A 25,638-nucleotide genomic window follows, 5' to 3' on the forward strand; every position below is an offset into this window, starting at 1 on the left:
ACTGCTTTTAGATTGTTTCTGTAGTTAAAACTTTTGTAAAACCTGATAAAAGTACATTAACAAAAGTAAACTGGTCCATCACTACTACAGTTACATAACCCCTTAGGAATTCACTCTTCCCGTGTAAATATAATAGAATTTCTTTGGTGTAGATGCCACACAAAGAATGCAGCATATGTTGGGCAAAAATAGAAAGTTTAGCCAGACAGCTAATCCAGCCCTACACACACCCTGTAAATGTGAACGGATGGTCAGAATCAGCAAGAATAATTTCTGTCTTTGGGGTTAATATTAGTATGTCACTTGAGCTGCATATCCAGCTTTTTTTTTTAATTAAAGGACAATAAACATATTACTTAATATACATATATTAAAGACTTATACACATTAAAGGACATCGCAGTCATAGCATAGCAAAGTACTAGCAATGTTTTAGAGGGACTTAAAGTGCACTAAACTCTGTTTAAAAAAAATAAATATATTAAAATATGTATTTATAACTCAAAAAATACGTTATGTTGCTCTGGGTCTCCTCAGAATCTCTAAATTCCCTTTTTTTTGTTGTTTTGGCCTGATTTCCTGTTAGAGGGTGGTTACATTCATTCTCCATGGCCCTGTTGTATGTAGGAACATAGCCACCCTCTCTTGCTTGCACTTGAAATGGACTATGAGATTTTTAGTGTGCATAGAACAGTGCAATGACCACAACTAATGTGCACTGCTCGTTCCAAACAACAGGAAGTGTGAAGGAGAAGGAGAGGTCCAGGAGCTCATGGAGGACATTACAAGGAGGCAGAAAACACAGTAAGGAACAGTGTAGTGAAAAATAGATTGCAGGGCCACAAATGACTGGATGTGCATGGATTGTGTTTTGAGAATAAGGATATCGTTCAGTTTCACTTTAGGCCTCAGCAAAGAGAACTGCTGTACAAGTACCCAATGGCACTGCAGTTTAAAGCCAAACTTCCAGCCAAACCATAAATTATTGTGTTTGTTCAATTGGGAAAGGATTATAACCGCTGTTAGGTTTTGATTGTCACCTGTCATCCTGTGATTTCACCTCACTTGACTAACCAGACCAAAAGAAATCACAGCCTTAAGCCCTGTACACACAAAGAGAATTTTGGACAAATGATCGTCTGGTTTTTTTTGCATGCCAGTCTCATATCAATAATGAAAAGGTTACTAAAGCTATGAAAATTCTCGTAGGACAGAACAAAATTTCTGAAGTGATGTCATGTATTATAATGTATGTGTATTGTATGTTCGGATGAAAACTGTACTGATGAACCACTTGCCTATTGGGCACTTTCACCCCCTTCCTTCCCAGGCCAAGTTTCAACTTTCAGCACTGTCGCACTTTGAATGAATATTGCGCAATCATTCAACACTATACCCATATGAAATTTTTATACTTTTTCACATAAATAGAGTTTTCTTTTGGTGGTATTTAATCACCGCTGGGTGTTTTATTTTTTGCTAAACAAAAAAACATAAAAAGACCGAAAATTTTAAAAAAAAATCTTTTTTTCTATTATAAAATTTTGCAAACAGGTAATTTTTCTTCTTCACTGATGTGTGCTAATGAGGCGGCACTGATAGGTAGCACTTATGGGCACTGATAGGCAGCACTGATGGGCACTGATAAGGTGGCACTGATAGGCTGCAATGATGAGGTAGTGCAGGTAGGCATTGATGAGGAGGTACTGATGAGGCTGCACTGATGGGCACTGATAGGCGGGAATGATGGGCACTGATAGATGGCACTGATGGGTGTAATAGGCAGCACTGAAGGGCATTGATAGGTGCCACTGACTGGCAGCACAGATTGACAGCACTGATGGGCACAGATGGGCAGTACTGTTGGGCACTGTTAGAACTGCACTGACAACCAGGTCACTGGTAATCAGTGCCCTGATTATCAATGTAGATATCTGCTTTCACGGTTTCCAGTTATTAGCAGTACTTTCCTCACTCTGTGACAGCGTGAGGAAAGTACTGCCGATAACTGGTAACTGTATTTACATGGTGATTACCTGTGATTGTGTGACACAGCTGAACACGTGGTAAAAGGCTGCTGCGATTGCCCCTTTACTGTGTCATGTGATCAGCTGTGTCCAAAAGACACATTAATCACAAACAGCACTGGGTGCAAGCTGCTGGGGGTGTGTGGGGGAGTGTGTTCTTGGAGGACATCATATGATGCCCTCCCAGAACTGGACGACTACGCTGTAGTCATCATTCAGCTATAGCGCGGTCAAGAAGTGGTTACACGAAAATGGTATGATGTGGTATAATACAAAAAACATTTTTGTGCTTGTCCCATCGAATAATTTCGGACAAAATTGTGTACTAACGTTCAGATTATCGTACTAACACTTCAAAAGCAGAATTTTTGTACAATTTTCTGATTATGTGTACTAGGCTTTAGTCTCAGTAACCACAAAGAAAGTGAGGGCAAAATCTTTTCAATATGTACAGAAAAGCAATAGAAACCTGACAATGGTTCATCCCTTTCGCATTAGGTCCAAAGCCAATAATAAACATTGGACTGGAGACATTTTAGCAATGAAACAAACCTAATATTTATTTAATTGACTAGTTTTATTATTTCATAGTTGTTTATTACAATTTAGGCAGTATCACAATATCTATATACAGTATGTTCCATGCATGTGGTCACTGCATTTTTTTTTAATCTCCCATGATGACTATAAATCCTCCACATCGTTCATATTAGAAGTATAACCAAATATGAGATTGGACCATTTGGCCACCAAAAATTGGGTCTTTGGGGAAGTGGGGTACAAATCTTTATAGACATCATCAGCCTAAAGAGTAAAAAAATAAAAAAAATAAATAAAAAAATAAAGAAATGCCATATTCTGCTGTTGCTTTGGATTATTTCCTCCACTGTTCGTCAAAGAGAACCTGTAGTGACAAGGCTGTAAGCTATTAGAACTGAAGATTATTCAGCACCCCATTAACTATAACTTCTCGGCAGTGTATCCCACATTCATCTTGAGCTTAGGATCTGTCAGACACCCTATATACAAGATCTACCCTTACAAGCCTCTGCTTGCTGCATGTTTAAACTTAGATTATGTTGAAATCCTGTACAGCAACAAGGAGCAATAAAGCAGATTGGGCTTTGACATTTCCACCAGAGCTAAACACTTTTCTGAAGATCCCTTTTTCAAAGCCAATATATCACTCAAGAGCTAAGTTATCATCTGTCAGGCTTAGCATGGGTGGCCAGTATTTGCAAGCTGTAAATCACAATGACTACAGAAATGGTAAGTCCGGAGAGAGGTCTTCTTGGTTGGATTTAAATTTAGATATGTTCTAGGCAGCAGTATGATCAATATACACATTGTTACAGTCAATGATAAAACCCTGTTAACAGAGATAAGAGAACAATCACTGTACCTGACTTTATTGCACTATGCTTGTTCTAGGACACATGCTAATTTAAGCTAAAATAAGTTACAAATGGCAGTTTGTGGTATTACTGAATGGGATATTGTGTCTGGGAGTATGCTGTGGTTTAATACTTTTGATATTGCATATCATTTCTATTCTGAGAAATTCTTGAAACTTTTCTATAACCAATTTATTATTGTTGTTGACATTTTTTATAGCCCATCACCCCATTAACAGTACTTATAGTATATAATTATGCATGAGAAAATGGCATCAGTTCATTTTATTTAGCTGTTTTTTGCAAGATGGTAAAACTGAACTCCAGGATTTATATTGTTTTTGTACTTACATTGAGCCAGCTTGGCTCAATGTAAGTATGCATATCTGATATCCAGAGGGCTGCTGGGGATGCTGTAAATGCCCATGCTACATGTCATGGTCTTCCAAGTTCTAAGTGAGTGACTTCCCCTCTGCACTCTGATGACAGGGTTCGCTCACTCCACTGATAGAGCGCCTTGTATTTTTTTTTTTTTAAACAAGGTGTACTCTGATGGTTAAAATTGGATATCATGACCACCACTCCTCTCCACCTCGTACAATCAGAGAACACCTTATATTCATTAAATAGAAAAAGCATTCTATTAATGGTGGAGGTGCCAAGTGAGCAGCCCTCTGCTGTTACAGTGCAGAGGTGAAACAGCTCGCACAGAAGTCCAGTAGGACTTGGAAGATCATGGCTCTCAATGTAGCTTTGGCTACTACAGTGATTTACAGTATTCCCAGATATCAGGTATGCTTGCTTACATCGAGCCAAGTTGGCCCAATGTAAGTGTGCAAAAATATAGTTCCTAGAGTTCAGCTTTAACAAATGAATGTGAAAGCAGCAATGATTCATGTCCTTTATTATTATAAAGTGCACTATAAAATTGTATTGACATAAATGAAATACAATTATTTTATTATTATTATTATTATTTGGGAACAGAACATACAGTGCCTAATTAAAATGAGAGTTTTAAATTAACCATCATTTGCTAAAGTGTCAACAAATGATGATTCCTCCTGCCAATCTTCACTTCACTACTGAATCCTATGGTGATGTGGAAGTCAGCGGGAGGATTGGGAGAAATGGAGAACCCAGGAGACCCACACTCCCAAATGTTCTGTATCTCAGAAGATTTTTACTTGAGTGGCATTTTGACACAGAAAGGTAAGTATTCAGTCTCACCTTTAACAGGTACACATTTTGTAGCATACCTCTTTATATGAAAGGGTAGCTTTAAAGTGCAAGCAGCAAAATAATGGTAATATATATATATATAGTTTTACCTGCCAATGGATTTGTAATTTTATACACCTGCACCACTATTTCCTGGTTCAACTTTTCTGTTTGCTAGTTCACCCTCCTGCTAGCAGAGATTGCTGAGCTGGTAGAAAGTGCACCTATTTAGGTAAAAGACCCCTATTTGATTTATGGGACACCTTACTTTTTTAAGATAACCATTGTATGATCCTATATATTAGGTAAATCCTTGGTTGTACTACTCTGAATATCTTTATGAAATATATTTTAAAGGAGGCAATAAACTAAGAAGTCAGCCATTCCGCCTCAACTGGGCTTGGATTTCCTTGGAGAGAAATCAGTATACTGTAGATGAAGACTCCAAGTTCTTGGAAGTTACCCTGAAACGAAGAGGATACCTTGGTGAAACTTCTTTTGTCAGTAAGTAATTGATTAAATAGGGCCTTGGGGGTCAAATGTAGACAGATACACTGGACATCAGAGTAAGAGTGTTTAGATATATTCAATTATTTGTCTTAGTACACCCTTTGTGCCTCTTCATGTGCAAAATATGTGTGCCAAAACCTTTTGCAGTATACTCACAGTATTAGAAGAATATAGGGAAACACAAGGTAATTCACATTTTTTAAATGTCTCAATACTCAAATATAAGTAAATGATATAGAGCTGAGTTGAGTAGAAAATGTAAGATGCCGAGAATGAAGTTGGATGCTGGGAGGATGAATCTCCAGTGTGCATATGCAGATTTTGCGATGTCAGTGGCTGTCCCGTGGCAGGCCAGAAAGACACTGCACTCAGAGAAAAAGTAGAAGATATCAGTAGCTGAAAGAGAGCATCCCAGGGGGCAAGTGTGCCATGATGTGCAAATATGTCTGCAGTCAGAAAGGTTGTAAATTGAGAACTGTCTGCACTCTATTTGTTCAGGAGTAGTGCAGGGAAGACATCAGAGATCTAATTGACAGTAACACTCCTAGCCCAGAAACACTCAGAGTAAGGTTAATATACTTTCAGACCTGATAATGCACATTTTAATGTGTGTGTTGAAAATAAATTCAGCTTTTTTGCGACGTTTATCTCAGGGGAGGCCCAACATTGAGGAAGTTAAATATTTTATTCTTATGTTTACTATTGAATTCATTTTTTTTTGCAATTTTTATTAATTCTAAGGAAATTAAAGATATAATTGTTTGTTAATTTTGCTATTAAGGCCATACAGATTTTTGGTGTGTTATGGGTGTTAAGTAATGGATAGGTACTGTTGATCATTGTTTGTCTTCAATATCATGTGTCTTGTGGGTTTTGAGTTCTATATTTGCTTGGACACTGCATTTAAACATTTCAGAATTCATTAGGTTACCTGTTTTACACATCATCAAGCAGACATTAAACTTTGCTGTTTTTGTACCCCTAAAGAGGAGCTACAGTAGAATGTTTCTGATCTCCAGAGTCAAGATCCTATATCGTGAAAAGTGTTCACTTATTTTCCCAGACAATTTTCAGTAATCCAATACCAAAGGAAGCTTACATAGTTGTTTAAAATGAGTCCACTGAATCACCATAAAGTTGGCAAAAATATTTCTTAAAGGTATGATGAGACACTTAAATGTAGATATAAAGAGCAAACTATATAGTTAAAGTAGTATAAATATTAGAATTCAAACACAATAATATATATTTGCATATGGCTGTAGATACTAATAATATTTAAGTACTTTAAATTTGATATTGCAGGAAATATTACCCAGTGCCTAGCTATTAATCCATCAACTCCCCCCACCATACTAAATTGCTATGTGTAAAAAAAAAAAAAAACATTGCTCCTGCACTGTGCAAAATCTTAAAGATTGTAAACTAAAAAATGTGAAATGGCATTAGATGATTTAATCCACAGGTGTTTATCTATAAATAAACCATCAGATTTGACTGGGAAAAGGTCTAATGGCCACAAAATATTCACAAGTAATTGAATGTGAGCTACCCCTTTAAATGCAATGCATTCTGTTCTATGTGCTTTTGAATTCATAAAACAAACCTTAGAGAACCTAACCATTGCTACATGTTGGCCACACAGGGAGGTTTTTATCCTTCTCATTTGTTCTTTAAAGGGATGACCCCTTTTCATTTTCCTCATTAAGGTATCAGTACAAAGGATGGTGCAGCAATTAAAGATAAAGACTTTAAAGGGAAAGCACAGAAGCAAGTGCAGTTTAACCCCGGACAAACAACAGCCACATGGAAGGTCAGGATAATAGCTGATGATGAATATGAGGAATCTGAAACCTTCCAGATTATCCTCTCTGAGCCTGTTATGTCAGCACTGGAGTTCCCTCATGAAGCAATTGTGGAGATTGTGGACCCAGGTGATGGTATGTAATACTATCTAATGATATTAATTAAGCTAAACAGAGTTGCCAACATGATCACAAGTGTCAATGGACTCTTCAGTAATGATTTATCTGTAATTGAGAATATATAAATGAAAGAAATCATAATTGTAAGTGATATTTTAATGGAACAATATAGAACTGCTTATTTATGCTGCTTAGCTCTCCAGTTTCACCGCTTGGTGTTGCATACTGTGAAATGTATTGGAACTTGTAAAAATAGTAAGGGTTACATAGTTACATAGTTACATACTGTAGGTAGTCCGGCTGAAAAAAGACAAAAGTCCATCCAGTTCAACCATAGAAAAAAAAAAAGTTATACTGCTATACCCACAGTTGATCCAGAGAAAGGCAAAAAAAGGGTTAAGGATAGATAGGCAAAAATGTATTAAAAAAACAAGGGCAATAAACCTCAGAGGGCAGTTGTATGTGCAAGCATGGTCCAGCTACCCTTAGGACAGCATATCTCCTGATTGCATCAAAGTGCTCCATAAGCTTTGGCCAACCCAAAGAAGAAGCGGTAACTGATGCAGGCAGATGCTGTTTAAGCCACTTATCTGTAAACGCAGAAAGGAAGAGGTATTTGATGCAGGTAGATGCTGTTGAGGCCACGTATTCTTTAGCCCAGAGAGGAGGAGGTAAGCCATGCAGGCATATGCTGTTCAAACCACTTATCTTTGGTCAAAACAATTGTGTTTGGGAAAGGTTATCCAGTGAGCCCGAATGAAGTTCTTGCAGAGAGATTTCAAATGGCACAGAACATGTCACTTGAAAATGCTAGTCTCACTTTTAGGGGCCTTTAATGATTCCCTTACACCCCTCCGTGTAACCTTAATAGTAAAACATTTACCTTCAGCTCCTCTCTGGAGATACTTTCTGGCCCTACCTGATGCTCAGCCATGGGAATGAATGGGATAAGCCTGATGCCTGATAAAGAGTCCTGCGAGACTCATAAATGTTGCCTTGCTGTAACTATGTGATTGTTCATTAAAACGTTTGGACCCATATTGGTGATTCTCAGTGTGCTGGTGACATTCTCCCTTGAATGGGTTAAGCCATATGCATGGGCAGTAGGAGACTAATGAAGGCAGGGCAATGTTCCTACATAGGCTGTTTAATGCCGGTCCGGGTACCACATAGTTACTTAGTCTGGCTGAAAAAAAGACAAAAGTCCATCAAGTTCAACCATTAAAAAAAAAAAAAAAAAAGTTATAATCCTATACCCACAGTTGATCCAGAGGAAGGCAAAAAAACCCAGAAAAGCATGATCCAATTTGCTCTTGCAGGGAAAAAAATTCCTTCCTGATCCCCCGAGAGGCAATCGGATATGCGCTGGATCAACTTTACCTATAAATGTTAGTTAGAACCAACTCTAATGTTTGTTACAACCAACTCTTGAGGGAGTCTATTCCACATTTTCACAGCTCTCATTCAGTGGTGTGTTTAGGTTTTGTGCAGCCCTAGGCAACACAAAAATTGCCCCCCCCCCCCCCGCAGAGAGAGCCTAACATTGACCAACAACACCCCTGCCCCCCACCCGAGAGAGCCTTCCCCTAACACACATCCCCCCGGAGTTAAAGTCACTCATCTTCACAGCTCCGGACATCCCTGGGAATGAGAGTCGGGCTCTGCATACACAATCAAGCAGTCCGCAGCCTCTCTCGACTCCCACCTGGTCCCCATGCCACAAGAGTCTCTTCCTCCAGGGGACGATGCTGCCCCCCTGAAAAATGCCGCCCTAGGCAGTGAGAGCAGGGGGGTATTTGCCTTGTGGTAAATACACCCCTGCTCTCACTGTGAAGAAACCTTTCCGTGTTTGGAGATTAAATTTTTTTTTCCTCCAGACGTAAAGAGTGCCCCCTTGTCCTCTGTGTTGACCTCAGGGTGAATAGCTCTACACCAAGTTCACTATATGAACCACTGATGTATTTATACATGTTCATCATATCCCCCCTTAATCTCCTCTTCTCAAGAGAGAATAAATTCAGTTCCTCTAATCTTTCCTCATAGCTGATCTCCTCCATGCCTCTTATCAGTTTAGTTGCCCTTCTCTGTACTTTCTCCAGTTCCCCAATGTTCTTTTTGTGAATTGGTGCCCAAAAGTGAACTGCATATTCTAGATGAGGTATTACTAACGGGCGGACTGACAACTCATGGGGCCCCCGGGCAATAGGGGATCATAGGGTCCCTGTGTCCTTGCCCAAACTCAAAAAAGCCTACCGGCAGTACCCGAGTTTCCAAATGGTCAGTCCGCCCCTGCTTACTAATGATTTGCACAGGGGTAAAATGACATCCCTCTCTCTGGAGTCTATACCTCTTGTAATACAAGACAGGATTTTGCTTGCTTTAGAAACCGCAGCTTGGCATTGCATGCCATTATTAAGCTTGTGATCTACCAGAACTCCCAGATCCTTCTCTACCATTGATTCCCCCAATTGTACTCCCCCTAGTATGCATAGTATGCATCATAATGCATGCATATTCTTAGCCCCCACGTGCAGAACCTTACATTTATCAACATTAAACCTCATTTGCCACAAGTGAAGATCTTCAGAGTGAGGCTGAAGGTAAGTATACGTTCATGTAGGTTACCCTGGTGAAGTGTGTGTGCGGGGAGGGGGGTAGCAGTAAGAGATTTTTTTTTAAATAGTTAAGTTGTCCTTTAAGAGCCTATAGACTTTATCTAGAAACTTTATGCCATGTCACTGTTGACCAAGTACTACTGATTGTTTTTAAATTTGTCATACTCCTTGTTAAATGAAATATACAAAGCTGATGAAAGTAAATTGTGCTGTTCTACTTTTCTGCTTACTATAATCAGTACATTGACTACAATACTACCAACTCTGGTTTTCTTTCTCTAGAATCTACTGTATACATACCTCAAGCAGAGTATAAAGTTGAAGAAGATATAGGAGAATTGTTAATACCTGTTAAAAGATCAGGGGACATTAGTCAAGAATTTATGGTGGTCTGTTCAACTCACCAAGGTAAGTTACCAACCTGAAATGTTCTCAGTTCTTGAATATTGTGTGACTGTTGAATATTGTCTTCCTTGAATGAATATAGTAAAAAAAACAAACAAACATAAAACTGCTATCACAAAGTTTGCCCCAAGCAACTTTTTTTTCATCACACTTTGAAGCATTTTAAATGGACTTCATTAAAGCCTACATAGCCTCCTGCATGGAGCTCAACTTATGAAGTTCTACACAAGAACAAGGAGTTTTATTTTCAGTCACGTGACTGTAGTTTTCAAATCGCATTAGGCTACAAATAGCTGTCAGTTTTTTTAAATAATGTTTTTTATCCTGAATTCAGAAGCACTGTACTATTTCTTTAAAACTGAATGCACAATTTGCCACAAGGGCTTAAAAGAATAATGGTTCAACCATCATGCTTTACTTTTTGGATCCATGAGGAAGTAATGATGTGTGAATACTTTAAATTTCAGTAATAAGATGGTAATAAACAATATTATGTAATAGAGTACTGTAGCCAATCCTCCATTAAATGTATCATATGTTTTACACGTGAAGGGGTGTTCAGACACCAAGGCTTTCCCTGTCCCTTTCGCCAGCAGTCACCCTTAACATGATCAGCAGAGCACAGCACAGTGTTTGGTGCAAGTCAGTTGGAACTCTGAAATCTATCTCCTAGAGCAGTGGGCTCACTCCACAATATCTGGGATCAATTTTCTCTACAGGAGAAACATATAATGTGAAAAGAACACAACACATGCAACATATGTAAAACATTTTCAATCTATGTCTTGCTTATTTTTAAAATTAATGCTAATTTAAGAGCATGATTTTGTTTTTTGAGCTATCAATAGGGTGTTCTAGAGCATGTAGTTTATAATATGTAGTTATTTTTCCTCTAGTCATGTTTTTTTAATCAGGTAATATGTATAATTTTGAGGGTACCTTGGAAATTAAAGGCTTTCTACTAGGAATGCACCGATACCAGTTTTTTCATCAGCAATTACTGATACTTTAATCAAGTACTCGACGATAGCGATTACTGACACTTTGCTGTGCGATTTGCATCAATACAAAATGTATGGACACAAATTGCACTGCAAAGATTAGCATGCAATTTGAACAGGAATGCGATTCCTATCCAAATCGCATGCGGTTCCCCCACTGCACTGTCATAGCCCGAGTTCACACAGGAGCTGTGCAAGGAGGATTCCCTCAGCGGAGAGTGGTCATGTGGGGATGTATACTATGGTGACAGATGCTCTGTATTCTCAGCGGTAGTAGAGGAGAGAAAGCGGCGGTAATTTGAAATCCCTGCCACTTTCTCTCCTCTCCTTGCAGCAATGACAGTTCAGGGTAGAGGGTTTTGGATTGGTCAGGACCGTTACATGGACGGTGCTGACCAGTCAGATGCTATCTAGCCCGAACTGTCATCACTGCAAGGAGCGGAGAGAAAGCAGCGAGGATTTCAAATTCCCACCGCTTTCTCTCCTCTCCTACCACTGAGAATATGGAGCATCTGCCACCATAATATACATCCCCATACAACTACTCTCCGCTCAGCCTGGTTTCCCGCGTCGCTCCTGTGTAAATTTAGCCTATGACAAGCCTGGGTTCACACAGGAGCAGTGGGGAAACCGCGTATGATTTGGACAGGAATCGCATTCCTGTTGAAATCACGTTAAACTTTTGTAATTTGTATTGACGCAAATCGCACTGCAAAGTATCGGTTTCCGGTATCGGTAACAGTTTCTTGAGTATGAGTATATGAAAATATTCTGTATTGGCACAGTATCAGTATCAGGGCATCCCTAATTTCCATTCATTAAAGCAGAACTTTACTCCATAAAGTTTTCCTATATGCTTCTGCATGAGTTTGTGATCTTCTTCTGTGATCCTTTAATCATCCAGCGTTTTGTTTCTTTTTTTTTTTTCAAGTCTGTTATTTTCCTAACCCTAACACCTAAAGTGTTACTAAACCCACATCAGTAAAGTCAGTGCAGTGCAGTAAAACATGCTTGTTATGCTCACTGTGGAACCTAAGGGGTTAAACCATTGTGTAAAAAGGCTGTTTGATCCTGTCTTCTCTGATCCTCCCCTTTTTCTACTGTCCCCAATCCATCTGCTGATAGTACAGAACTCTAGGAGTCACTCTGCACATGCTCAGTCTAGTGTGTATGGCTAGAGAGTTTTTTTTTTCTTTGGGAGGGTGCATGTGATCAGCACAGGGTCAATCAGCCCTGCCCAGACAGAGGGTCAGGGGTTATGCAGCCTCATAGGACAGTCAGAGGAGAATGAAAACTCCTCCTACAAGCTATAACCAGTGCTCAGCTGGACACTGATAGAAGTCACAAAACTGCTATATACTGCTGATGAGAAAAGGTATTTAGCAGTTTATATTTGCTAAAACAATTGCATTTCCATGTTCTGTGTACTGTGGGAGACCGGATATAGTGAATGCAGGGTCACAGGACTGGCCATACCCATATGGAAGAAAAATATATTTGAAATATATTTGAAAAATATTCTTCCCAAATATATTGACATATATTTGAAATGCTACAATTTTAGCCATATTCAAAATATTTCAAAATATATTTATATATATATATATATATATATATATATATACTGCATGTTGAAATGCGTTTTTATTACAAAATATCTGAAACATTTTTTAAAAATACATTTCAAATATACTGTATGTCTTTAAAAATACAAATCTACATTTTTGGAATGCATTTACAAATATATGTAAAAGAATATGTTAAAATGACTTAAGAAGAGCGGCCTGTTGATGACCAGCTGCAGAGAGGGAGGTAAGCGGAGACCACGGCCTGGACAGAGCTAACAGGGACCACTGCTCACCTCCTGCTGTGCGGTTATGCCTAAAGCAGGGCCGACAGGAGGATAGGCAAGACAGCTCCAGACGACAAGTAGGAAGCGCCGCCGAGGACACACAGACACCTCCTCTGCCAGCCGCTGCACAGACAGCCACACTGAAGGGACAATGGGGGCCTCTCTCCTTCACTGGCGGGCACACTGTGACAGGTCTGTAGCGGCGGTGGATTGGGCTGTCTCATTGCTGGTTAAACTGTCTCTTTGCTGGATGGGGCTGTCTCTTTGCTAGATGGGGCTGTCCCTTTGCTGGTTGAGCTGTGTCTTTGCTGGATGGGCTGTCTCTTTGCTGGTTGAGCTGTCTCTTTGCTGGATGCCCTGTCTCTTTGCTGGATGGAGCTGTCTCTTTGCTGGTTGAGCTGTCTCTTTGCTGGATGGGCTGTCTCTCTGCTGGACTGGCTTTCTCTTTGCTGGATGTGCTGTCTCTTTTGTGGTTGAGTTGTCTCTTTGCTGGACAGGTTGTCTCTTTTGTGGACAGGCTGTCTCTTTGGTGGATGGGTTGTGTCTTTGCTGGTTGAGCTGTCTCCTTGCTGGACAGCCTGTCTTCTTGCTGGATGGGCTGTCTCTTTGCTGGTTGAGCTGTCTCTTTGCTGGATGGGACTGTCTCTTTGCTGGATAGGCTGTCTCTTTGCTGGATGGGCTGACTCTTTGTCAGTTGAGCTGTGTCTTTGCTGGTTGAGCTGTCTCTTTGCTGGACGGGCTGTGTCTTTGCTGGTTGAGCTGTCTCTTTGCTGGACAGACTGTCTCTTTGCTGGTTGAGCTGTCTCTTTGCTGGATGGGGCTGTCTCTTTGCTAGATGGGGTTGTCTTTTTGCTAGTTGAGCTGTCTCTTTGCTGGATTGGCTGTCTCTTTGCTGGTTGAGCTGTCTCTTTGCTGGACGCCCTGTCTCTTTGCTGGTTGAGCTGTCTCTTTGCTGGATGGAGCTGTCTCTTTGCTGGATGGAGCTGTCTCTTTGCTGGTTGAGCTGTCTCTTTGCTGGATGGGCTGTCTCTTTTCTGGACTGTCTTTCTCTTTGCTGGATGGGCTGTCTCTTTGCTGGTTGAGTTGTCTCTTTGCTGGACAGGCTATCTCTTTTGTGGACGGGCTGTCTCTTTGGTGGACAGGCTGTCTCTTTGGTGGATGAGTTGTGTCTTTGCTGGTTGTGCTGTCTCCTTGCTGGACAAGCTGTCTTCTTGCTAGATGGGCTGTCTCTTTGCTGGATGGGGCTGTCTCTTTGCTGGATGGGCTGACTCTTTGCCAGTTGAGCTGTGTCTTTGCTGGTTGAGCTGTCTCTTTGCTGGACGGCTGTGTCTTTGCTGGTTGAGCTGTCTCTTTGCTGGACAGACTGTCTCTTTGCTGGACGGGCTGTTTCTTTGCTGGATGGGCAGTCTCCATGCTGGACGGGCTGTCTCTTTGCTGTACGGGCTGTCTATTTGCTGTACGGGCTGTCTCTTTGGTGGATGGGATGTTTCTTTGCTGGATGGAGCTGTCTCTTTGCTGGTTGAGCTGTCTCTTTGCTGGATGGGCTGTCTCTTTGCTGGACTGGCTTTCTCTTTGCTGGATGGGCTGTCTCTTTGCTGGTTGAGTTTTCTCTTTGCTGGACGGGCTTTCTCTTTTGTGGATGGGCTGTCTCTTTTGTGGACGGGCTGTCTCTTTGGTGGACAGGCTGTCTCTTTGGTGGATGGGTTGTGTCTTTGCTGGTTGAACTGTCTCCTTGCTGGACAGGCTGTCTTCTTGCTGGATGGGCTGTCTCTTTGCTGGTTGAGCTGTCTCTTTGCTGGATGGGGCTGTCTCTTTGCTGGATAGGCTGTCTCTTTGCTGGATGGACTGTCTCTTTGCTGGATGGGCTGACTCTTTGCCAGTTGAGCTGTCTCTTTGCTGGTTAAGCTGTCTCTTTGCTGGACGGGCTGTGTCTTTGTTGGTTGAGCAGTCTCTTTGCTGGACAGACTGTCTTTTTGCTGGATGGGGATGTCTCTTGGCTGAACTAGGCTGTCTCTTTGCTCAGTTGGGTCCAGCAAAGAGGCATCCCAATCTAGCAAAGAGACAGCCCAGTCCAAGAAGGGGCATCCCCATCCAGCCAAGAGACATTCCTGTCCAGCAAAGAGACATCCCGTTTCTTTGTGGATTGGGATGTTTCTCTGCTGGATGGGGATGTCTCTTTGCTATATGGGGATGTCTCTTTGCTGGATGGGATGTCTCTTTGCTGGATAGGGCCATCTCTTTAAATGTATAGGGGCACTGTGATTAGATCTCTAGGGGCACTGTGATATAAAGGGGACTGTGCTGTAAAGGGGCACAGTAATCAATACAGTGCCCCTTTACAGTGCAGTCCCCTTTATATCACAGTGCCTCTTTACATTACAGTGCAGAGGACCGGCTCAGTGAAATCCCCCCCCCCCGGTAATTGGCTGTTCAGTCTAAAATGCCCAGGCCTATTTTTGGTCACAGCAACACTTTAATTGCTTTAGGAAATCTTAGTGGACATTAATACAACTGAGGTGCCTGAGAGAGGGAACCGATTTTTTTGCACCCCGTTCTCTTTCAAAGCACTTGCCTGGTGCTGCTTCAAGTCGTTTTGTTGGCGGTATCAGTTCTTAAGCCTGGTGTATGGCTTGTAACATTTCTGGGGTGGGTTTTCAAAACAACTTTTTAAAATACAGGAAAGAACTAATCCTGGCAGTCTGGGTGATGTCCGCAGTTACCTACACTTCTATCATCGAATCTGTGCTAATTAGTTAATTTCCTCTACCTCCTACTAGAGTGTAAGATAAAAGCACTACAACCTTTTAATCAGAGATGAATTAAACTGCAGAAATATGATCTCTATATAGCCTTTACATTTCCAATCCTGCACAATACTCTAGGTGCAGGGAGTCCTCTGAAGCATTTCTCGTGTAATCTGAATTAGGTATAAGGTGCCAATAGGTGAGGATAAATCTTCCAATAGGGACATTCATTAGGCTGACAACAGTCTAAGCCTGGAAGAGGAAGAGGAAGTGAAGGGAGATTTGTCCAGCAAGACACAGACAGCAGACAAAAAACTGACAGTTTTAAACATTTTCTACCTACACTTACCTTTCTTGTGTTTAGATATCAGTTTTGGAGGGTTGCTGTTGAGTAGTAGTGTAGCATTATTTAATATTTAGTTTGACCTTCTTCATTATTGAACAAACTCCTTTTTTGTTAATTATGTGCTGTATACTATCTGTAATAGTCTAATATATATTGACTGTATATATTGTTAGTCTTTATCTAATTGTTTTCTCCTACAGAATATCTTAGAAATGTTAATTGAAGTGTTCTGGTCTGCCATTCAGGTTCAGCTACAGGTACTGTCCCCACATCAGTTTTGTCTTATTCCGACTATATTACTCGGCCAGATGACCACACCAGCATTATCCGATTTGACAAGGATGACACAGAAAAATTCTGTCGCATTATCATAATTGATGATTCCCTCTATGAAGAAGATGAGGTGTTCAATGTCACATTAAGTATGCCAATGGGTGGCCAAGTAGGGGCTGAATTCTCAAGTACCAAAGTAGTAATTCTGGCAGATAAAGATGATGGTAAGTAAACAATTTAAATGTACTGTATATTTTTATAGTTCATATACACAATATTTTGAGCAGTACCAGGCATACTGAAATGAGAAGACGAAGTATGAAAGATCAATAATGGAATGCATGACATAGATGTCCTGACCACACTGCAGAATACCCCTAGAAGAGGTCCTTGGAAAGGCATTGAGAAGTTTGGTCCTGTCCAGCCTGTTTCTTGATGACCCCAAAGCTGAGTTCATAAAATATGCTGCCTTAAAATGTATTTCCACATTTGCAATCAAATGTAAGAAATCCCCACTATATGTTTATTATGGGTTTCCATTTGCACGACATACCTAGATATAGTAAAAAATAAGTCTTACCTTTTTTTTGGGGGGGGGGGCAGGTTTATACATAGGACTGTATAGGCAATTGTTATATTACAAGTAGGAGACTTTTTAAAAGTGGAATACCATACAATGTACCACCCATGCCAGGAGTACTTTTTGGAGGAAGATCTGTCAGAACAGTACAGACAGGGTTAATTATGGTAAGTTCCCCAGCCCCTTTCTTGCAGAGTAGGGGAAGGCAGGTATGATTTGTAAGAAATTAAAAAGCTAAGCAGCATTTTTTTAAATATTATATTAACCACTTGCCTACAGGGCACCTATACCCCCTTCCTGCTCAAGCCAATTTTTGCACAGTCGTGCAACACTGTACCCATATGAAATTTTGTATCTTTTTTTTCACACAGATAGAGCTTTCTTTTGGTGGTATTTAATCACCACTGTGTGTTTTATTTTTTGCTAAACAAAACAAAAAAAAAAGACCGAAAATTAAAAAAAAAAAAAAAATTTTCTATTATAAAGCTTTGCACCGCAAAAATACGAAAAAAGAGCAAAAAATTTGAAAAAAAAAGTTTTTCTTTGTTTCTATTAGAAAATTTTGCAAACAGGTAAATTTTCTCCTTCACTGATGTGTGTTGATGAGGCTACACTGATAGGCACCACTGATCGGCACTGATGAGGCAGCACTGATAAGCTGCACTGATGAGGCGACACTGGTGGCAATTGATGAGGAGGCACTGATGATGCTGCACTTATGGGCACTGGTAGGCGGCACTGATAGACGGCACTGATGGGCATTGACTGGTGGCACTGACTGATGGCACTGACTGGAGGCACTGACTGATGGCGCTGACTGGCGGCACTGATGGGCACTGGTGGGTGGCATTGCTGGGCACTGCTGGGCAGTTTTGGGGCTTCACTGATAATCAGTGTCCTGATTATCAGTGCAGATGTCCTCTGTGACAATTGCTGGTTATCAACATTACTTTCCTCACGCTGTGACAGTGTGAGGAAAGTTCTGCCGATAACCGGCAACTATATTTTCTTTGTGATCAGCTGTGTCATTGGAGGCTGGGGCGCATTCTGGGAGGACGTCATATGCCACCCTCCCAGAACTGGACAACCGTGCTGTAGCCACCATTCGGCTATAGCGCGGTTGTAAAGTGGTTAAGGTATGCTGTGTGAAAGATCAAACAGATATAAAGTAGGTGTTATCCCAATTTGGCTGCAAAAACAAATACTTTAAAGTAGAATGCCAGCCAAAACATCTTATCTAACATTGGATAGAATATGAAATGGTTGTAACCTCTTTCGGGTTATTTTTTTACTATGTTGAGAACGTCCACCATCATGATTTGTCTTGGTTACCAATGCCACCAGAACAGAAAGTGAGGAGAAATCTCTAATTTTACAGCTTTCACCAGAACACAAGTGGAGGTGATATCTGGTGAAAACTGTCAAGGGTGGGATTTCCCTTTACTTTTTAGGAACTTACAACTTTCCACATGTCAGTGATGGAAAATGTCCCCATTTTGTAGAATATATAAGTAGCAAACCTTCTTCTGCATATGATTTTGATTTGCACTATGCTAAAATACAATTCTAAAGAAGGAGGTATGCTGGTATTATGAAGCAAGGTTGTGCCCAGAACGGTGTGCAGTTGACATATAGTAACATTTTCAATGTGCACATAATTTTCCTTCTCCACTCAATAAAAAATGGTAAGAATTAAAATGTATTGAAATACTTTAATAGAATACTGATATCAGCAGTGTAGGTGTCCTGGGGGAGCAGTTATGTCATGCCCTTGGTCATTAGACAGTTCTCAGACCTGCTAGGCCCAAGCACTATCACATGGGAGGAGGTCACATGCTCACCCATACTGGGTAGTGCCAGATAGTGATGGTGGCTGCAATACAGGGAGGACCAGCAGGGGAGCTCTAGTAAGTTCAATATAAGAGGTCAGGAAAGGGTGCCTTGGTGCCCTGCATGGGTAAGGTGACAGTACCCCTTTAAATATACTTCACACAGTGTTGGACACTATAATTAGCTGCTTTATGCATAGTTCTCTTCTATCTGAAGGCATGTCACCGGTAAATATGCAGAAGAGGTGACTGGCATCTTATTAGACCTCCTTAAGACTTCTTCATGTGAATAACTTCTCAACAAGAACAGGAAATAGGAATACAAGAAGATTTAGTAGAATGAAAGAGCTTTTTTCCCCTTGAGCCTGATTTTGTGTTACTTTGGTGAAATGAGAAATCCACTTAGCAGATCAGGAACTTTTCCAAACAGAGTCAGCTTTCCATAGCCAGTCTTAATGTTATTTCTTATGAGAAATTAGATCACAGAATTACTGCTGCTCTCTGATGTGCATCCCAGAGCTGTGTGTAATTAGACATTTCATTATTTCTTTCGGCAGTGGAACTCTCATTGGCATCCATCAAGGCTCAGGCTTATTACCATTATTCATCAAAGTAAACATATTGGCCTGCAAACCCTCGAGTTTAACAGAAAAAAAGTGTATATATATATATATATATGTGTGTGTTGCTTACATTTTCCCAGCTAAGTTCTGAATTAGCGGTACATTGTATTGACTTGTTTGAAACTGCAGTAGTAGTGTTTGATGATAGGATTCGATGATAGGATTACTGTACCCAAAATCTAAAACTACAGTTACTAGATGAATTGTCAATAGTTAGTGCATACTACTGTACTTGTGGATAGACATGCTAATCTTTAGTAAATACCTAGTTATGTGTACTCTGTTTATTAACCCCTTGACGCCGACATCACACAAATATGCGGCCTCACAGAACTGGGCTTTTTGGGGTGTCACTGAGAGCCCCGGGTCCCATTCTAACAATCGGAACTCAGGACTCTCAATTCCGGGTCACATGATCGCTGTGATAGCCTCTGATTGGCTATCACAGTGATCAGTCACTGTACAGCCCGGCCCCCAAGTTTTTTTTTTCTCTCTGTGAATGGAGGAGAGAGATACATTGTATCTCTCTAACTACTGGAATAGAGGGGAAAAAAAATATTTGTTAAAAAATAAATAAATAAATATTGAAAAAAAAAAGAAATATACCTATATCAAGGTTTGATCTAGTTCAGTGCCAGGGTAAGTGTTTGGGTGAAGGTTAGGGTCAAAGGTCAATGTCAAAAGGTCAGGGTCAAAGGTCAGGATTTTTTTTTTTTTTAATTGGTACTAGTATCAGTTAGTGTCAGTGTGTTTTAGGTAAACAAAAAAGAAATGAGTACTATTGTTTCTGGGCTGTACTACGGGTACAAACAACAAATAACATTTACATATATGGTATCACTACGATCGTCAAGAGCTGGAAAATTTATTTTGGGTTCGTCGTTGGTGGTAGGTAATGGTAGTAACAAGAAACACAAAGCTACATTTTAAAAAAATGATTTTGTTTTACTATTTTGGGCCAGTTTTCCTTTGATAACAAAAAAAATCAGGAGATATCCATTACCATTTACCACCAAATGAAACCCCAATTTGTCCTGAAAAAAAACATGGTATAATTCACCTGGATGTAAAAAGTAGTTGTGATGATATGTACGGTTTTACTAACACACGTCAACATTGCAAAATTGTGCTTTGGAATTAAGATTTGTTTTACCCTTAGGCGTGAAGGGGTTAAAGTGGTATTAAACCCAAAAACAACAAATTAATATATAGCAGGTTACCAATCCTGAAACACGTTGACTGCATTATTTTTCTTTTTTAAGGGTTTTCCCTTTATTTTCATCTGGTGATCCAGTAACACAAGTCTTGTCTTAAGGTGTCCCCACTTTGAAAAGAGAAGCCAAGGAGACACCTTTAGACAGCAGCAATGTCACTCTGAGGGAAGGGTAGTGTTAGACTAGAAGATTTAGATGGACTTGATTTGAACACATTAAAGCTGAACACCAGGTAACACTTTATTAGTGTTACAAACACTTTTTACACTTTTTACTTTATTAGTGTTACAAACAGCAGTTACAAACATTTTTTTCTTTTTGGGATAAAGCTTTTACATAAATGTACATAATACCGCTTTAAAGTTGCACATTTTCATGTAGACAGACTTGGAGTGCCACTCCAAGCACCAGCAATACTGCTCCGGTGATCCACACTATAATGGGTGCTGACATCCGAAGTACACATCCAGGACTGCAGTGACATAGAGTAGTATGAAGGCACCGCACTCCTATCATTTGAATGTAAAATAACAGTGAAACAGCCTCAGCATCAACTTCTCTCTAGGCCATGCCCTGTGTCACATTTCGCCCCCAGGGCTTAGTCACCTAGGTCAGGGGACATGGCCTAGAGGCGAGTTTAGGCTGAGGCCATTTCACTGTTATCTTACATTCGGCTGATAGGTTGCAGCATTGTTATACTACTCTGTGTTACACATTTTCATGTTTTTTTGTCAGTCCACCCAAAACACACACACACGTCAAACAGCTCATAAGGAAACTAAAGATAACTCTACAGACAAATATAGATAGATAGATAGATAGATAGATAGATAGATAGATAAAACTCTCTCTCTCTCTCTCTCTCTCTCTCTCTCTCTCTCTCTCTCTCTCTCTCTCTCTCTCTCTCTCTCTAAAACCTGGGGTTTTGATTATTTTTTAGCTGGAAACTTTTCTCTGTGGTTCAAAATGAAAATGTTAGAAACAAAATTTAATAAACTGGTATACATGTAATCTACATATTTCCTGTAGTCTACATATAAAAACATCCCACAAAAAAAGAACCAAGCTGCTATGCATGTTCTACATGAATAGTCTTCTTGCAAATGCCTATTTTATGGTAGAGGGGTAGTTGACTAGTGTCATTGTTCAACTATTGTATATTTTATTTGGGGTATCTAAGGTTCAGGCCTTTTCATATCCTTTAAGAGAGAGCAAGAAGCACCTGGGCTTGGGAACATGATCTCATGAATTGTGGGGCTAATCGTAAATTTCCTGCTCATGCTCTATGCCACACACTCAATCAACGTACAAAGACTTACTTGAAGGGCAAGGTAAAAAGAAAAGGTTTGCATCCCCTGTAGACACACAACAAAGGTAAGCTTTCTTAGGCCACTTTCATAGACTCCTTTGAGGATTAGTGTAAATGACTCTTTTTCAGAAACAACAAAGTAAAATGAGAATGTGTGTAGATGGTGGATATGTCTGAGGCAGATTAAAAAGCAGAATAGTCAACTGAATTCAACAGTTGGTTAGAGAACTAAAAATTGACATTATACACAGATGGGCTCATAAGTTGTATATGTGCAAATTTTTTTTTATAGTAATTTTTTACAAGCTTTCGGACATCAACCATTATATATATCAAGCTACTAACCCTTTCTTGATAGATATTTAATTAGCAATTTTTATATGATAATTATACAATATTATTCTTTGCCTAGTAGTGATGCTATAAACTGGCCACCACTCGGTCTTTCTTCTGCAGTCACGTCTCTATGTTTCTATAGTGATAAAATTAGTTATATTTTGAAGAGCAATGATCTCCTAAAAAAATATACTATATGTCTGGAGTGTTGATGCCATGATATCTTCACAATGGGGTTGATTTACTAAAACTAGAGAGTGCAAAATTTGGTGCAGCTCTGCATAGAAACCTATCAGCTTCCAGGATTTATTTTTCGGCAAAACAAGCTGAAGTTACAAGGTGATTGGCTACCATGCACAGCTGCATCAGATATTTCACTCTTCAGTTGTAGCAAATCAACCCCGTTTACTATATGTATATATATTACATTAGGCAGTTTATGTTTTGCAACAGCATAGCTTGATATAGATGGATGGAAGATGAAGGCTACTGGGCCAAAGTATGGCACTGCAAAGATTATAATAAGAGTTGTATGTATAGCAAAAACTTTTCTACTTTTTGCTCATAAATTTTATCAAAGAGTGGCATAAGAGAAGAATGAGAGGGAAGACAAGAGGGATAGGACCTGTTTTAGGCATCAGTCAATAAACAGGTTTAATACACAAAGATACATCAAAGTGCATGTATAGCAAAACGTCTTTCTCCTCTGTTGGGTGACTGGTTGGAACATCATATATATACAAATGAGATTATTTGAGAAGTATCTAGTTTGTTGTCCTTACAAACTGATCCTTCCACAACCAGAGAAACCTTTTATCCTTGGTAGTTGTTTGGATAAGCACAAATTACAGTGTTAAGAGCAAGGCAATGGCTAAAAGAACATTATGCTGAGAGATGTGTTTACTGGCAAAATGAATAAAAGGAAAGAAGGATACACAACCAGTAATTGGAAAAATGCATTTTCCTTCCTTTTGTGTGAAATGTCTGAGAGCTAATAGAAGATGAGGATTTAATCACTAAACTTCTGGGTGGGCTACAACATTATACTTTTATTGTGCATGTTTCTTTTGTTATGGTATTAACAGAAAATAATAATGGTATTGTGATCAATTTTATTTAAAAGTTTAAAGTGTATGTTTTGCTTTTTTTCTACTACATGTTTACACTGTTTGTTTTACACATAAACAATTAATACATGATAAATAATTCCCAAAGCACTGTGGGGTTTCCAAAAAGAGAGTACAATAGATGTTATCCTCTTTTGGACACCTGTCTGTGGTTGAAACCTGAGATAAAGCCATTTTGAAGAAAGGGGACAGAGTTAGGTGGGTCACTGCTTTGACTTATTAGCTTCATTAATTAATCATTCAGCTTGAGCTATTGAGCTCTCTAACAACAGACCTTTATATCAAGAGGTAAAGTGAAATGGGAAATGTAAAAAAAACTAAAGGTCCTTCTAAAGGCTATAAAAATAAATCATAGACATATGTAATATGTCATATTTATCTGACAAAAAATATTTTTAGTTTCTAAATGTAATAAAAAAAGAAAATACCCCCTCCCCCCTTCATAGATTGCCCTTTGAGCTAAACTCCATCCAGACACATGGCTGAAATACATACATTTTATACATGTTAATTGTTTCAGAAAGTTTGTTATTTTGTTCAGCCAGTCTTGTCCACCAGACACCCTTGCCATACTGCAAGGGCGCTGACTTTAGTTTTCTCCACTGCATGTAAGCCATACAGCTTGGGCACACTTTGATCTTTTTATATCTCTACTGTATATGTGCTCAGAGTTCAGCTTCAAAAGTTAACACAGACAATAAGATAAAAGAAAGCTATGCACAGATTTTTTTCCCACAGTGGACAGCCAGGCCATATATGTATTATATATATATATATATATATATATATATATATATATATATATATATATATACACAATAACATGCTGCTTATTTTAAATGAATTCTTTTCTCTAACAATGGAAGCAATGCAGGGCATGGGAGAATATTTTATTTTAACTTATGCAGGATTTGAAAACTTTAAAGTCGAGCTTTGACCAGGTTATGGGCATTCAAATATTTACATAGACTTAACAAACAGTAAATCCACTTTAAAACAAGTATCTCTGACCTCTGTAACTGCAGGCACTGTGGAATAATTCATCTTCCAAATTTCCATCAGAAACATTCTCACTTTAATATCAGCAGCTTAGCTCACCTCCTTTCAGCAGTGACTCAGTATTCTTTCAGTGTAATAATTTTTAATATAAACACCTTGCAGGAGTTCCAGGAGGGGGGAGAAGGAAACGCTGATCTAAGTATGAGATGAGATGAGCTACTTAGGGAATTACTTGAATGACTTTGGTTCTTTTGGTATTTGAAAGTCTATAGCTTGGCCACGGATTCACTAAGATATCAGTGCACTTGCTAAATTTGGAGAATGACTGCAAACTCTGCTCTAGCCTCACCCATTAACATTTTGCCAATTTTGATAACTCTACATGAAATGATCCATGTCCATGAAGTGATGGACATTAATTAGAATGGCAGAATGTTTAAAATTTACCCAATTTTTAGTCATTTTCAGTAGTTACCACTATATGTGTTTTATAATCACTTCTTGGTTAATCGCTTTTTATCCATTGTTTGTGATAAAGTACTACACAGTTGGCCAATTAGCATTTTTAACTTGGTCTTGTGATGTATAATGATTTCTTAAAAACAAAAAAGTGACCTCCCCTGATCTGCTCCTCATTACCACTTTTTCCCAGACTTGAAGTGCAAGGCTTTTACTAATTATCTGTTAAAACATTTGGCTTGGATTGCAGCAAAAGAATACAAAGTGGGGAGATTTAAGCTGCTCTCTTTAACTGTTTCCTTGCCGTTGGAACTTATTAACACATCAGTAGCAGTGATTGACACTAAATGTGTCTACATAAAATACTAATATTTTTTATTATATTGTCATATATCTTGCAGTATAACAAAGCACAGTATTTAACTCCTAGCTCATAATACTTCAATCATCTTCAATGATCTTCAATCGTCGATCTAATGCAAAATGTTTTCTTAAACACTCAATGGTCTCATTGTCCAGTGTCTTTAGAATGGAACTTTTCAGCACAAGTATGCCAAGGCTGTAACAAAAAAAATAAATGGAGGGAAACAATATGTTGTTGCCCTCAGCAGCAAATTAGAAGAGGCAGGTGTTGCAATTTTGGACATCAGGAAGCTCAGCTGTGATATAAAATAATTCTTACAAACTCTGGGGATTAGGGATCTCCCTTGTAATCCAAAATGTTTACATCCATGGAGGTTGGGGTGTTAAAACTCCAGCCATTGTCTTCAATATCATGGAACACTTCCCCAACCCCCTACCACCACCACCATCACTGTATGGTGGCTATCTGCTTACTAGCTTGTTCTC

At 39.4% G+C, this 25,638-nt stretch overlaps 1 protein-coding gene across 1 annotated transcript in view; it reads left to right on the forward strand.

Annotated features, from left to right (window-relative positions):
- The window catches only part of FREM3 (FRAS1 related extracellular matrix 3), a 110,220-nt gene that overhangs the window by 39,883 nt on the left and 44,699 nt on the right, over positions 1 to 25,638 (forward strand). The window contains exons 3-6 of the mRNA XM_089670499.1: positions 5,000 to 5,146; positions 6,862 to 7,092; positions 9,975 to 10,100; positions 16,286 to 16,537. Coding sequence (XP_089526625.1) covers positions 5,000 to 5,146; positions 6,862 to 7,092; positions 9,975 to 10,100; positions 16,286 to 16,537 — 756 coding nt within the window. The remainder of the gene's footprint in view (positions 1 to 4,999; positions 5,147 to 6,861; positions 7,093 to 9,974; positions 10,101 to 16,285; positions 16,538 to 25,638) is intronic.

Source organism: Staurois parvus, unplaced genomic scaffold (genome assembly GCF_062004578.1).
Source record: "Staurois parvus isolate SC_StPar_1 unplaced genomic scaffold, SC_StPar_1.0 ptg000090l, whole genome shotgun sequence".
Lineage (NCBI taxonomy): Eukaryota > Metazoa > Chordata > Amphibia > Anura > Ranidae > Staurois > Staurois parvus.